Here is a 14,746-nt window from a genome sequence, read left to right on the forward strand (position 1 = left end):
TATTTTTTGCAATGTATACCAATAAGTTGGTATCTAAACTTAGCAACTCTAAAAGAAAGTTGCCAAGTTTAAATACTCAACTTCGAGTCTCATTTGACAAAAAGTGTGAACCCTTGTCAATATTCTAATATATTTTGTAATTTATTTAAATTTTACCTTTTTTATTTTTATTTTTTAATCTTACAATATTTGATATTAAAAAAGAAATGTATTTAATGGGCCATAAATTGAAAGTGACATTTGTATATTTAAGAGAGTTTCATCATTGGGAATTTAAACTTCATATGAATTGCTAAATTGAGAAGTGAGTATGATATTATCATTAGAGGTAAAAATCAACTCATTTTGTATTTCAATACTCAAAGTTGAATCTCACCATTAGCGATGGTCAGAGTGAAAGGTAAGAATCAAAACATAATATGATTCAAATGCTGATATGAGTCATATGACTATTACGATGGTTCCATACTTCCATCTCTGAAGGCTCCCCTCTTTCCTGAATTTTGCTACTAATTCAAGATGCCAAAAATGCTAGGAACCAAGCTAACAGAGCAACTTTTCATCAATTTCAAGTAAAAAAAAACAAATGATTCACATATATCAACACGACAACAACTAAAATAAAAAAGAAAAGAGACATCCAAACGGTACATGTACGCAAATAAAGAAATCAATAACAAATCCCTTTAATTAGAATTTATCGACTTGTATACTATTTTAAAATGTCCGAAAAAAGTTCTCATCTTTCTTATAAATAAAAATAATTCACGGTCAGATATCAAAATATGCAACACCTAGATTACTCCTAGGATAGATAGAAATGAAACTCGAGACGCAACTAAAACTCCTTTTTATTTTTTATTTGTTTTTTGGTTCTACCCGCTGTAGACCTGTAAATCAAGGAAAGTTCAAAAAATAAAAAAATAAAGGTTCTTTTTATAAAATCAAGTCACAGTCTTAATTATGAGAGGCTATGAGGCTTATGACATAGTAATTAGTAACTAATATTTCTACATGGAGATAGAATTTCTCAATCTAAAAAGGATGCAAAACTTGGCAAAGTCCATATAGAATTTGTCGGTCAACAAACACTCATAGATATAGAAAACTAAACCTTACATTTAATATTAGTTATTCACATTGTCTCAACTCCACATAATTAATTAAGGATATGACATGATTTCACGTAAAGACTCGTAAATATATTTGATTTACTATTCAAATTCTCCCATCCTAATTTGAGAAAGAACAGTCCAATCATAAATTATTATTATGATATATGTGTGTATTATTTCTAGATGAGGGCATATGATTTACAACAAATAATGCACAAAACTAATTGTAGCCACATACCTGTTTGATTTGTTTGTCTTTTTAAAAAAAAAAAAAATTCAGGCAGGATGCATCAGTTTTCACTTCATTTGCATCATCTTGAGGAATTCTCGCTTGATAATTCTTCATACCTTTATTAAAACAATAAGGTGGCCCACCACTTAATGTCACAATCACAAGAAAAGTCAAGAAGATCTTTGACAATTTGTGTGTAAAATTTCTGCATTGGTTATTAGCTCTTGGTTAATTTAAATCTGCAACACGAGCAAGAGATATCATCAGCTCTTCTTTCCTTAGCACCAACTAGGATTTCAGAGTAAACCATCCTACACATATATAAAAACAATGTCATCTATTTATGTACTAGTACTCTTTTCTTACTTCAACATACAAATTTCCACAGCTAATGACAGCATTACAATGAAAAGGTTCATTCATGATGGAGAAACCATAACATCCGGTGATAATACTTTCAAGCTGGCCTTTTTCAGCCCACCAAACTCTACAGACTGCTATGTCGGCATCTGGTACAACAAAGTTTCAGTGATGAATGTTGTTTGGGTGGCAAACAGAAACAACCCGCTAAATGACTCTTCAGGTTTATTCAAGATCACAGAGGACGGCGATCTAAAAGTGTTGAATGGTCAGAAAGAGATCCTATGGCAGTCAAATGTCACATATAGGGCCACTAATCTGTCAAAAGCTCAGCTTTTAGATTCTGGAAACTTGGTGTTACTCAGTTCTAATAGCACAATATTATGGCAAAGTTTTGATCACCCCACCAACACTATGTTTCCAAAAATGAGCACGACTTTCAACAAAGAAAACTATAAAAATCCTCTTTTACAATCTTGGAAAAGCCCGTCTAATCCTTCTGTAGGAAAGTTCTTTCTTCGCCTTGATTCTGTTGTTCTCCCAGAGTTTATTATAGGGAATAATGATCACCCATATTGGAGAAGCGGGCCATGGAATGGTAACATGTTTATTGGAATTCAGGTTAATTACCCTGGCTTCCATAGTCATGGATTGAGTGTTCAAAATGATGACCAGGGAACCATTACAGTGGTGTATTCAAACCCCGATAATTCGTTGTCAAACATGGAATTAGACTACCAAGGAAATTTTATCCAACAGTACTGGGATGATACTAATGGCAAGTGGAAAGTTTAGTGGCAGGCCCCAGAAAATGAGTGTGGCTTTTACGGAAAGTGTGGAGAATTTGGAAGCTGCAATTCTCTCCAATTCCCAGTTTGTAAATGTTTGAAGGGCTTTCACCCAAAGAACAAAGAAGAGTGGGACAAAGGAAACTGGAACAGTGGGTGTACACGAAGGACGCAGCTTCAATGTAGAGTAAAAGGCGCAAAAGATGATGTGTTTTTGAGGCTAAAGATGATGAAAGTGCCAGCAAATACTGAGTGGTCACCAGGGTTAGATGAAAGCAGGTACAGAAGCCACTGCTTGAGAGATTGTTCATGCTTAGCTTATGCGTATGACATTGGTGTGGGGTGTACGTCTTGGGGCAGAAACTTGGTAGACACACAAGAGTTTTCCACGAGTGGGGCAGATCTTTTCCTTCGTCTGGCATCCTCAGAGCTAGGTAGGAAAACTTTTTCTATTAGGTTCAGTTCTTTTCACAAAAAACTTACTGATCAAGTTAAAATTTGCTAATTTAAAAAGTTTATAAACTTTCAGAAATAACCTGCTTTTTAGAAAATTTTACTGATGAAAAGTTAACAGTTTATCTAGCATTTACTTCTTTCACGCAATAGAAATTGAAGCTAATCTTACTCATGCAGTCAAACTCATTATTGTATTCAGGTAATAACAATAAAATAAAAACAATTATAGCAGTAACAGGAGCTTCGGTGACTGCCACCCTTGTAGCTATTGTATACTTCCTGTGTAAGAGGAAGTCTAAACAAGGTAACATCATTATAAAGTTAAAATCTATTGTTGACATAAATCACATTCCACAAAGAAAAGAGTTGAATATGTTCCAGATTGATATCATACTTAAAAAAAAAAAAAAACCAACATATGAGATGCAATCAATTATATTTACATGGCTAAGCATTAAGAAAGACAGTATATATGCAGCTGATGGAAAGATGAGGGAAAATAAAGAACACAACATACTTCTTATAAAAAATAAAATATCAATAAGCAAGGATTTCAAATTTCTCATTAATAAATTGTATAGAATATGGAACATCTATACCATACAGATTTATGCATAATTATATGACTTGGAAGACTGAAGGCAGATGACACCTCTTTTCATCTGTTATTTCTGTTCTGAACCATAAGTTCTAATTTTTAACATGCATCAGGAAAGAAAACTGAAAATTATAAAGCATTGTTGAATATGCTTGGAAACAATAAAGCTCTAGTCAACCTCAAAGAGCTATCATTCTTTGAGTTTAAAAAGCTGGCCACAGCAACAGATAACTTTCAGGAAAGCAACAAGCTAGGAGAAGGTGGTTTTGGCCAAGTGTTTAGGGTAATATATGCTAGGAAGATTAATTCTTTTGTTCTATACTACTTATACAGAGATATGAAAGAGGAATTTAAAAGTCAAAATCCATTTACAGGGAAAATTGGCAGATGGTCAAGAAATAGCAGTAAAAAGACTATCACAAAATTCTCGCCAGGGTCTGGAAGAGTTTCTGAACGAAGCAGCAGTTATTTCTAAGCTCCAGCATCGAAATTTCGTCAAACTTCTAGGTTGCTGTGTTGAAGAAGAAGAAAAAATATTGACATATGAATACATGCCAAACAAAAGCTTGGACTCTTTTCTGTTTGGTCAGTTACAAACAAAGTATTACAGTAGCTGTTAAATTCCCCAAAAAGATTTTATTTACTTATTTTTTTAATTTTTTACTCCAAGAAAGCAATAAGTTTTTTTCTGACAAAAAAATTATTTTAAAAACAACAGTAGCACATATTAATCAAAACATGTAATTTTTGTTTGGGTAAAACTATGCAGATCCACGAAAACAAGAAATTCTAGACTGGAAGACGCGCTTCAAAATCATTAGAGGAGTATGCCAAGGGCTCCTTTACCTTCACCGGGACTCCACACTAAAGATTATTCATCGAGATATAAAAGTCAGCAATATATTGCTTGATGAAGACTTAAATCCAAAAATTGCAGACTTTGGTATGGCAAGGATCTTTGGAACCAACCAAGATCAAGCCAACACTAAAAGAATAGTTGGAACATAGTAAGTACTGTAATTTTTAATTTTATTTTACTATAAAAGCATTTATATGGGTAAAACTAATAACTGACTACTTATATGGAATTTATTTTTGTAAATCATTCAGTGGTTATATGTCTCCTGAATACGCAATGCAAGGTCGTTTTTCTGAAAAGTCAGATGTTTTTAGCCTCGGAGTATTGCTATTGGAGATTGTGAGTGGAAAAAGGAATAGCAGCATTTGGGATGAGGAGAAATCCTTGAGCCTCTTAGGCTATGTAAGTTACAGTAAACTAACTGCAAGTGTAAAGTGTTCTTTTTTTTTTTCCCAGTTGTATCTACTGATTTTTTAAATGTCATTGTCCTGATTGCTTCAATTTCATTAAGTGTGGAAACTATGGAACCAGGGACAAATCATATTGCTGATTGACTCGGCAATAAGTAGTGACCCATGCTTTCATGAAGAAATCTTAAGGTGCATACATGTAGCCCTTTTGTGTGTACAAGAACTTCCTAAAGACAGGCCAGATATCACTGCAGTTATCTCCATGATTCAAAGTGAAATACCAAACCTACCAAGTCCAAAGCAGCCTGGCTTCACTCTCAGCCAATTCCATACAGATCAAGGGTCCTCTCAACAAGGGAAGGGAAATGGCTCTAATAATGTTTCCATCACGACTGTAAGTGCTCGATAATCCACATATGCCAACATAAACACCAATTTTGCTGGCGCGTATAACAGGTACAGTGTGTTGTCATGATATCATGAACTGACAAAGAGGTTCTCTTTAAAACTGTAAGGGCAAGCCAGCAAGCCAGGATATACATCAAACCCTCCCCTACCACAAACTAAAGCCCATGAGATATGTGGAATCACCATCAAATAGAATGTGTCGTGTGTATTTGACACCACCTCCCTTCTTTATTGACATGTTTTAAAGGTAAGCCTTGTTCACATACTAGTGATAGTTAGGGTTGTCAATACAACTACCACCGAAGCTTTATCAACTTAATCTCTCTTTTGGTAGCTTTTCCATCTTATAGAACCTTTTTTTTCAAGGCATTTTGTCTTTTTCCTATATTAGCAACATTTATTTCATTTTTTAATTACGTCATAATCTCCCGACTAAACAACTCCCATCACAGATACCCCAATCCAACCTTATTGGGCCAGCCCTTTGGGACGGGGAGGGGAAAGGGACAAGGGAATCCCCACCCCTTAAGTGGACAAATTCCTTACAGACAGACCTAGTACTACTTGGATTTCAATTTTCGCTAGACATCATTATAAAAAAAAAAAAAAATTATTAAGTACTTCCTAAGCCTATTGTATACAATACATCATTGTATCCAAAATTTTTACTGAATACAATACATCATCATGTTCAAGTCTCGGTTACCAAGTATAGCTTGGTCTAGTGGTCAAGTTTGTATCTCACAACCAAGAGGTTGTAGAATCAAACCCCACTAGAGACACTTTGGGGGTGGGGATTCCCTTACCCTTCCCCCTCACTTCCAAAGTGTCTAGGCCGCTAACCTAGGTCAGGAGGACCTGTGAGAGGTTCCGACCCGGTAGGGCCCTTCTCCTTACCAATCAAAAATAAATAAATAAATAAATTCAAGTCTCAGTCTCAAGATATCATCACTTCATAAAAACCGAAGCAAGAAGTTAAAAGTCTTGGCCATTTAATCTCCTTGACTAACATCCAAAACCAATCTTTTTGTGATTCAACTGTAAAATAAAAAAGTGCACAAATATGTAATTGTACACTAAAATCAATTTGATTATATATTAACTTTTCAATATTTTCAATCACTGATATCAACCAGCAGTTTCTTCAATTGGTGTACAATCATATGAAAGGAGCTCAATTAAGAGAAATTTTAAACGAACGACTAAAATTCTTCACCGATATGATATTAATTTTTAGCAATCGTTAAAGAAAAGCATAAAATTAGTTTGCTTTAAAAAAAAAGCATAAAATTAGTTGCAAAAGCAATTAAACAAAGTACTTATTGTAGAAAAATAGAACAAAAACAGCATAAAATCAAAGGTAATAGGACTAAATTATTCAGAATTTCACATTAAACAATCAATTGAAATTAAAAAGGCAAAATTTTACAGAAAATGAGATCAAAAGTAAGAGAAATTAGAGAAGAACCTGATACGAAGAGGCAATTGTCTCAAAGTAAAGCGGATTTGCCGGAAAGACTGAAATTAGGTTTCCGGTGAGTAATACGGCGGCGTTTTTAGGTTTTCCGATTTCTGAATTAATCACAGAGAATGAGAAAGATGGGTGTTTGAGTTACTGGTTGAGTGAAAAGAAAGTAGGAATATTAACGAACTTAAAACGGCTCATCACAATTTGCGGGAAAATTGATTTCAATTTTGTTGCACAACATTATTTGCAAATGGAAATGGTGCTAAAATTAGTTTTATTGCCACTAGTAATGGGAGCAAACCCTTATTAGTCTTTTTTGCCAAAAGCCCCGTTTATCTTTTATGAATGAAATACTCTCTTTGTTACTTGTTAATTGGAACTTTTTTTTCATCCGTTTATAATCCTTATTTTGGTCGACCTTGTTTATTTCATTAATTATGTGGCAATTCTAGTATTGCAAGTACTTGAAACGAAGGGAATATGTAAATCAAATGACAAATTTGTAATATTTTGAATAAAATCACTACCAACATTAACAATTTCAGAACAATGTCACGTTACACAATTTAATTAAAAGTTGACCACTTGATTTACTTGGTACATTCTAAGTTAATTAAAAAGATAGATAAACTTGTATTTTTCTCCTATTAAGTAGTATCGAAAACATAGTTGTTTTTTTGGACAAAATATAGTACATAGTTGTACGGAGTAGTGTCAAGTAGTGAAAGATTCCACAGTGCTTTTTTTTTTTTTTTTTGAGTCAAAAAGAGGTAGAGCTTAATTCCACAGTGCTACTTGCTCCACTAAAAATTAGCTGATTTGAGATCCAATTTTAAATGCAAAACCTGAAATGTAACAGGTTGAAACAAACATTGACCTGAAAAGAAGTTGGCCTGATCACCTAAGGAACTCAAACCGGTTAGCATAACAAAACCAGTTTCAACCCGAATTAGCTGTAGTAGCAATAGTCTCAACTTCTTTGTAGTAGCTTGTAATAAGGCATACCTCATTTATTTGCTGGTAGAGATCATATGTGGTTACAGGATTAAAATACTTTGTGATGATGAGCAGTCCTTGAGCCTCTTAGCTACGTGCCTACGTGACAGAAAACTAGTGCATGTTTGAGTTCCTACGTTGTCAATCGAAAACTATAGATTCTTAAATCTTGGATCATACACAACCATGACTCTGGTCTTGCCATGATTGCTTAAATGCCTGTAGGATTGGAAACTGTGGAATCAGCTAGGCGAACATTGCTTTGCTAGCTGACCTAGTGATTTATGATCCATGCTTTCACGATGAGGTCTCACGGTGCATACTAGTAGGCCAACAGCCCTATCGTGTGTAACAAGAATTCCAAAACACAAGCCAGATGTTACCACGATTATCTCCATGATTCAATGTTATCGAGTCCAAAGCAGCCTGGCTACACTCTTAACTAAATTTTATACAAATCAAGGGTTCTCTCAGCAAGGGCAAGAAGGTGGTTCTTCAAATATTATATCTATCACAACTATAAGTGCTTGATAATCCATATATGTATGCATAACACTATGATAGGAGCCAATAAAGCTGATGTGTAGATCAAGTTTACTTAGTACTGTCAAACGGTTTGACAGTTCGGGTTCAGTTCGGTTTGAAATCGGTTCGGTATTAAATCGGATCGGTTTAAAATCGGTTTAAGTGTCTCGCGGGTCGGTTTCAGTTCGGTTTAAATAGTTATCGGTTCAATTCGGTTTCGGTTTATTCTTGAGCGGTTTTAATTTGGTTCGGGTTGTAAACAGTCCGGGTAGTAAATGATTCGGTGCAGACGGGTCACGGTTTGTTAACGGTTCGGTGTAAACGGTTTTTATCCCGGTTCAAACAGTTTCGGGTTGGAAACGGTTTCGGGTTAGAAACAGTTCGGTTTTTTTTTGGTTCAGTTTATAACTAGTTCGGTTCTTTTTCGGTTCAATTTATAACTAGTTCAGTTCTTTTTCGATTCAATTTAATAACTAGTTCGGTTCTTCTACGGTTTAATGTTATTCGGATCGGTTCCATTTCGAGTTTACTAAATTACGGTTTGAGTCGGTTTTCGGTTTCAAAAAATCGATTGTTTATCGAGTCGTTTGGATTCAGGCAGTTAAATAGTTTTGGATTGAAATTTGATAGTACTTGCTAACCTTTTGTTGGTTAACAAATTTTATATTTAGTCGAGAGTTCATCATTTCATAAATAGGCATCAAATTATATACAAATTCTCATTGATTTTATAAATACATATCATGTTCTGTTTCAAGTTTAGCCATACCAATCTTACTAGTTTGTAGCCGATTCGTTTATAAGCTGTCCGGTTCATAAAACGATTCGGTATGCAAGCGGTTCGGTTAATAAACGGTTCGGTTTATATACAGTTCAGTGCAAACGGGTTGCGGGTTGTTAACGGTTCGGTGTAAACGGTTTTTATCCCGATTCAAACGATTTCGGGTTGAAAACGGTTTCGGGTTAGAAACAGTTTGGTTCTTTTTTGGTTCGGTTTGATTTCAGTTCGGTTTAAAACTGGTTCGGTTCATTAACGGGTTCGGTTCTTATACGGTGTAACGTTATTCGGATCGGTTCGGTTTCGGGTTCATTCACGTATGGTTCGGGTTGATTTTCGGTTTCAAAAAAACGGTTTTTAATCAGTTCGGTTCTCATTTGGGTCGGTTTGTTTCGGGCAGTTAAACGGTTTCGGTTTGAAATTTGACAGCACTAAGTTTACTAGTTTAGTGTGCAACAATTTTCCAACTTCCTCAAAAACATGCCTTTGTTGTCTTAACAAATTTAGGGATGCCTATACATCTTGATTCCTCTGAAATTCACCGACAATGTTTCAATCAACATTCATAAATTTACACAAAGCAACATCTTTAAAAACGTGCTCCCCACTGTTTAAAAAAAAAAAAAAAAAAAAAAAAAAAAACATGCTCCCTACACTGTCCGATAGTTGTTCAACTTTGACTTTTACATTACTAGATTAAAATTTTGTTGGATTTAAGCTAATATATTTTCTCCATTTCACAATACTTCCAACAGTAGTGGATTGACACAAATATTTAAAAAGTAAGAGAGAAAAGTAAGATAATGCCTTTTAGGATATTTTTTTCACCCTTAACACCTAAAATTCTTGTCCCCGCCTATAATGAGGACAATAGACACATAAAAAAAATTCCAACAGTAATAATTATTGCGGCATGTGTTACCCAACACACACACACACACAAAATGGTTAGCTTTTTTTTTTTTTTTTTTTTTTTTTTTTTTTTTTTTTTTTTTTTTATTTCTCTCAAAAAAAAAAGATTATATCATTTATAAGTATCATAACTAGTACATTTCTTCAACTCTTTCCTAGTATATTCCAACCCAAACTCCACCACCTACAATAGCAAAATTTTCTTTAAATTTTAGTAACACAATATTAACCCCATTTGTACTTCTTACTCAGTTAACCAGCAAAATTGAACTCCATTTGTTATTTCTATTCAAATTTTACTGTTAAAATACCATGAAGTATCAGTATTCAATTATTTTCTTCTCTTTTTTTCTATTGCAACAAACTTCAGCTTTAGACAAAATTACAGCTAGCAAGTTCCTTACAGACCCTGAAACTATAGTCTCCAGTAATGGTGCATTTAAACTGGGGTTCTTTAGCCCCCCTAACTCGACACACCGTTATGTAGGAATCTGGTACAGTAAACTCACCACGAGTAACGTTGTGTGGGTGGCTAACCGGAACAAACCTCTGAAAGATTCTTCTGGTGGAGCAATCAGAACATCTGAGGATGGCAATCTTCGAGTCCTGAATGCTAAAAACCAGACACTTTGGTCCTCAAATATTAATGTTTCTGTCTCCAGCCAAACTAACAGAAGTATAGTATCAGAAGCACAGCTCTTAGACTCCGGCAACCTAGTTTTGACGGATCAAGAGGGCATGATCTTGTGGCAGAGCTTTAAGCACCCAACTGATACAGCTTTGCCAAATATGAAACTTACTTTCAACAAGAATTCTGACATGAGGAAAATGTTACAGGCCTGGAATGGCCCTTCAGACCCGTCTTCTGGAAGGTTCTCGGTTGGCATTGATTCTTTTGCCTTCCCACAGCTTGTCATTTACAATAATGATCAGCCTTATTGGAGGAGTGGTCCATGGAATGGCCACATCTTTACTGCAATACAAAATAACGAGACTGATGAGTTCAATGACGCCGGTTTCATTCTTGAGAATGACAGGCAAGGTACCATTTCTATAACATATTCTTACACTAATCAGTCAGTGTTATCTAACTATGGGTTGAGCTATCAAGGAACTTTGACACAGCGATGGTGGGATGAGAGCGAAAGAAAATGGAAGGTAGCCTGGGAAGCACCACACACAAAGTGTGACATCTATGGCAAGTGTGGAGCATTTGGAAGCTGTAATTTGATGAATTCTCCTATTTGCCGGTGCTTGAAAGGATTCAAACCAAAAAATAAGTTAGAATGGAGTAAAGGACATTGGGCAAGCGGGTGCATGAGAAAAACATCATTGCAATGTGACAGAGGAAGTGGAAAAGAAGACGGGTTTTTCAGGGTGAAGTCAATAAAGGTGCCAGACAACCCTGCATGGTTAATTGGATTGGATGAAAATGAATGCAGAAACCAGTGCTTACAGAATTGTTCTTGTATAGCTTATGTATTTGATACAAGTATTGGATGTATGTCATGGGATAAAGACTTGATTGACACAGAAAAGTTGGCAGCTGGTGGTGTGGATCTTCACCTAAAACTGGCACATTCTGAACTAGGTACAGTATCTTTTCTTGTCCGACATATCTTGATGTATGCTTAGAGGTAGCAAAACAGTTTTTAAAACCATTTGATTCAGGTCATATTTGGATAGTAAGTCATTCGGTGCTTTTTGGGTTAGGCCATATTTGGATGGTAAGTCATTCGGTGTTTTTTGGAAATATTATGGAGCTAATTCATTATGGTTTGCAGGGAACAGCAGTGGAGCAGTAGCAATTATTGCAGCAACAGGGAGCTTACTAGGAGCAGCTACAGTTGTTACTCTTATACTTGTTCTGTGGAGAAGCAAAGCCCATAAGAAGCAAGGTAAGACATTCATAGTTGTTGTCAAAATAGCTTCAATTCATAGAACATTAGAAGAGCATCACCTAATGTTTCTGCGGTTTCTGAATTTAACATCTCAAGGAAAGAAACTTCAGAGGAGAAAAACAGTTTCAGATATTCTTGGAATAGACGGAAACCAAGATCAAGTTGAGGAGGTTCCACTGTTTGATTTCGAAGAGGTGGTAACAGCAACAAACAACTTCCAGGACACTAACAAGCTTGGAAAAGGTGGATTCGGTCCAGTTTACAAGGTAATTAATTTTCTGATGAAAAAAGTCACAAACATAAAGGTGTAAAACTCACTTTGAAATTTGGATTTGTAGGGAATATTAGAAGATGGACAAGAAATTGCAATCAAGAAACTTTCAAAAGCCTCAGGACAAGGAGTACAAGAGTTTATGAATGAGGTGCTGGTGATATCTAAACTTCAGCACCGAAATCTTGTCAGACTATTGGGCTGCTGTGTGGGAGGAGATGAGAAGATGTTGATATATGAATACATGCCAAACAAAAGCTTGGACTCACTTCTCTTTGGTTTGTATCACAATATCTGACATAATCTTGCATTCATTATTAGTAGTCAAAAATACAAATTTAATCCACTAATTATGACCTCTCTATTAATCACAGATCCGGTGAAGAAGGAGCTACTACCCTGGAAGATACGCTACGACATCACTCATGGAATATGTCAGGGACTCCTTTACCTTCACAGAGATTCTAGAGTAAAGATTATTCATAGAGATCTTAAAGCAAGCAACATTTTGTTGGATAAAAACCTGAATCCGAGAATTTCAGACTTTGGCATGGCCAGGATTTTTGGGGAGAAACAAGACCAAGATGACACCAGAAGGATTGTTGGTACATAGTAAGTACAAAAAACATGCATGTTCATTCTAGTTTTCATTTATCTTTGAACTCAGAAAGTCATGTTTCGATTGATAATGCAGTGGATATATGTCCCCTGAGTATGCAATGGAAGGGCGATTCTCAGAAAAGTCAGACGTATTCAGCTTTGGAGTCTTGTTATTGGAGATTGTAAGCGGACAAAGGAATAGTATTTTCTGGTACGAGGAGGATTCCCTAAGCCTGCTAGGATATGTAAGTCTTTTATAACATTAGAATTATTCAATTAGGAAATGCTTCGTACATTGACTGGCTGACTCGTGACTAAATCACCTGTTTTTCTCTCAGGCATATAAATTGTGGAAGGAGAACAATGTTATTTCTCTCATTGATCCAGCCATTGCTGATACATACTTCTCCGGACAGTCCGAAGAGATTCAGAAGTGCATACAAGTCGGCCTATTATGTGTAGAAGAATCTGCTCAAGATAGACCAAATATCTCTACTGTTATCTCAATGCTTCGAAGTGAGTTAGCAAATGTTCCACATCCAAAACCACCTGGCTTCAGTCACAGTCAGAAAACTAAGGATGTCGGTTCATCTTTCAGACAGAGCCAACAGAGTTCATCTACGAATCATGCCGCTGTTACACTTGTAAGCGCCCGATAACACAGGGAATGTAACTAGCTAACATGGTTTCCTAGGCCAATGTGTTGTAATCTAGTACTATTGCTTATAAATTACATTATTAGCTCGAGTGATGCCTTGAGTTCTTGAAGTTAGAGAAGGGATTATATTATGTGGTAAATGAACAATGCCTTAAAATTTAACAAGTATATCTTGCAGAATAAACATCCATCTAATCTAACATCCATCTAATCTAACATATTAATTAGGAAAGCAAAAATCTGTTTTCTAAATTGTATCAAGTTAAACGTGCTGTATCTTGCCACTTCAGTACAATAGATATCAGACAAATCAAACCGGACCTCTGTTAACATTTTTGTCTTGCAGCAGGACAGCGACGACCACTTTGTAACTTGCCACTTTTACCTAGCTAGTTTAGTACAGAGTAGCAATAATTCAATGGCCTCACTTCTCCAATAGTGAGTTAGACTAAAAATAACCAGTACAGCATTGATACACACACTTAAGTCTACTCCCTAGATATTCGACCTCCTAGCTGCACATTGTAACCTTCCAGCACCAAAGTTTGACATCAATTTTTATCCTTGAATCGCCACTACCAGCCTTGCGAAATTATAAGCCACATTTCTAGTTTAGGTCATCCCAAACTAATGGACTCAACTTGTTGCAGCTGGTAGGGATGGAAATAGTATGCTGCTTAGTCAAAGATTAGCAATTTTTGGGTAACATATTCCCATTAATGTTTTTGGATGACTTATCATGCTTTAGGGATACATTTTTGCTTCCTTTTTGCCAAAATGTACTTCAAACAATGTCATGTAATGATTTTCCTCTTTAATTTAAAACCACAAATAGATGTCCCAAGATAAAAGTAGTACTACTTTGTTTCTAATCATCCTCAGATTTTTTACAGCTTTCATGGTGGGTGAAGTCCTCCCTTTGATGATAGTTACTGTACTACATAAAGTGGGATTCACCCATGAATATCACAGAGTTAGTGCATCCTACAAGGACCCTCCTTGTCTAGGGAATGATAGATGCATATCGAGTAAAAGACTACTCATCCAATATCGAGGACTTGGTCATTTTAGGATGATAGCTATCAAACTTAGAATACAATTTTGGAAATATCGTTACAAAAATGAAAAGTTAAATACATCAGTACATTATTCTTTTTAGAGCAAAATTGATAAAATGAGCAAATAGACTACCTTACTAGATTCGCCCGACACCCACCCTAGTTCCTACTAAACGTCATATAAGTCCCTAATCAAGAGGTGGATTAAGATACTACAAATGAAAAGCTCCGGTCTCACATAAACGAGTAAAACCAACAGATACCTAATTCTATCATAAACTAAAAACTAAATCAAAGCTTAGTAATAGCAATATTGAATTGATCAAATATACACTATTACTTCATTCCCCTGT

General features: G+C 35.5%; 1 protein-coding gene, 1 long non-coding RNA gene and 1 pseudogene across 2 annotated transcripts; 2 read left to right on the forward strand and 1 right to left on the reverse strand.

Annotated features, from left to right (window-relative positions):
* Positions 1 to 1,191: 1,191 nt before the first annotated feature.
* LOC145579497 (uncharacterized) lies at positions 1,192 to 7,005 on the reverse strand. Its single transcript, XR_014099157.1, has 2 exons — positions 6,695 to 7,005; positions 1,192 to 1,658 (listed from the first exon to the last, which is right to left on the reverse strand). It is a non-coding gene; the product is annotated as an uncharacterized LOC145579497 (long non-coding RNA).
* On the forward strand, positions 1,678 to 5,227 carry LOC145579651 (G-type lectin S-receptor-like serine/threonine-protein kinase At1g11300; annotated as a pseudogene).
* Positions 7,006 to 10,135: 3,130 nt separating the features above from the next.
* Positions 10,136 to 13,474, forward strand: LOC145579498 (G-type lectin S-receptor-like serine/threonine-protein kinase At1g11300). Its single transcript, XM_081636743.1, has 7 exons — positions 10,136 to 11,496; positions 11,690 to 11,803; positions 11,903 to 12,072; positions 12,145 to 12,355; positions 12,452 to 12,689; positions 12,772 to 12,922; positions 13,016 to 13,474. Exons 1-7 carry the CDS (start codon positions 10,218 to 10,220, stop codon positions 13,334 to 13,336), a joined length of 2,484 nt encoding a protein of 827 aa, XP_081492869.1. The 5' UTR covers positions 10,136 to 10,217; the 3' UTR covers positions 13,337 to 13,474.
* Positions 13,475 to 14,746: the final 1,272 nt, after the last annotated feature.

This window comes from Chenopodium album, chromosome 14 (assembly GCF_948465745.1).
Source record: "Chenopodium album chromosome 14, dcCheAlbu1.1, whole genome shotgun sequence".
NCBI lineage: Eukaryota > Viridiplantae > Streptophyta > Magnoliopsida > Caryophyllales > Amaranthaceae > Chenopodium > Chenopodium album.

Coding starts and splice junctions, on each gene's coding strand:
- LOC145579498 (XM_081636743.1), top strand. CDS start 10,218: ATGAAGTATCAGTATTCAATTATTTTCTTCTCTTTTTTTCTATTGCAA. Junction 11,497..11,689: donor ACTGGCACATTCTGAACTAG/GTACAGTATCTT, acceptor TATGGTTTGCAG/GGAACAGCAGTGGAGCAGTA. Junction 11,804..11,902: donor CAAAGCCCATAAGAAGCAAG/GTAAGACATTCA, acceptor TAACATCTCAAG/GAAAGAAACTTCAGAGGAGA.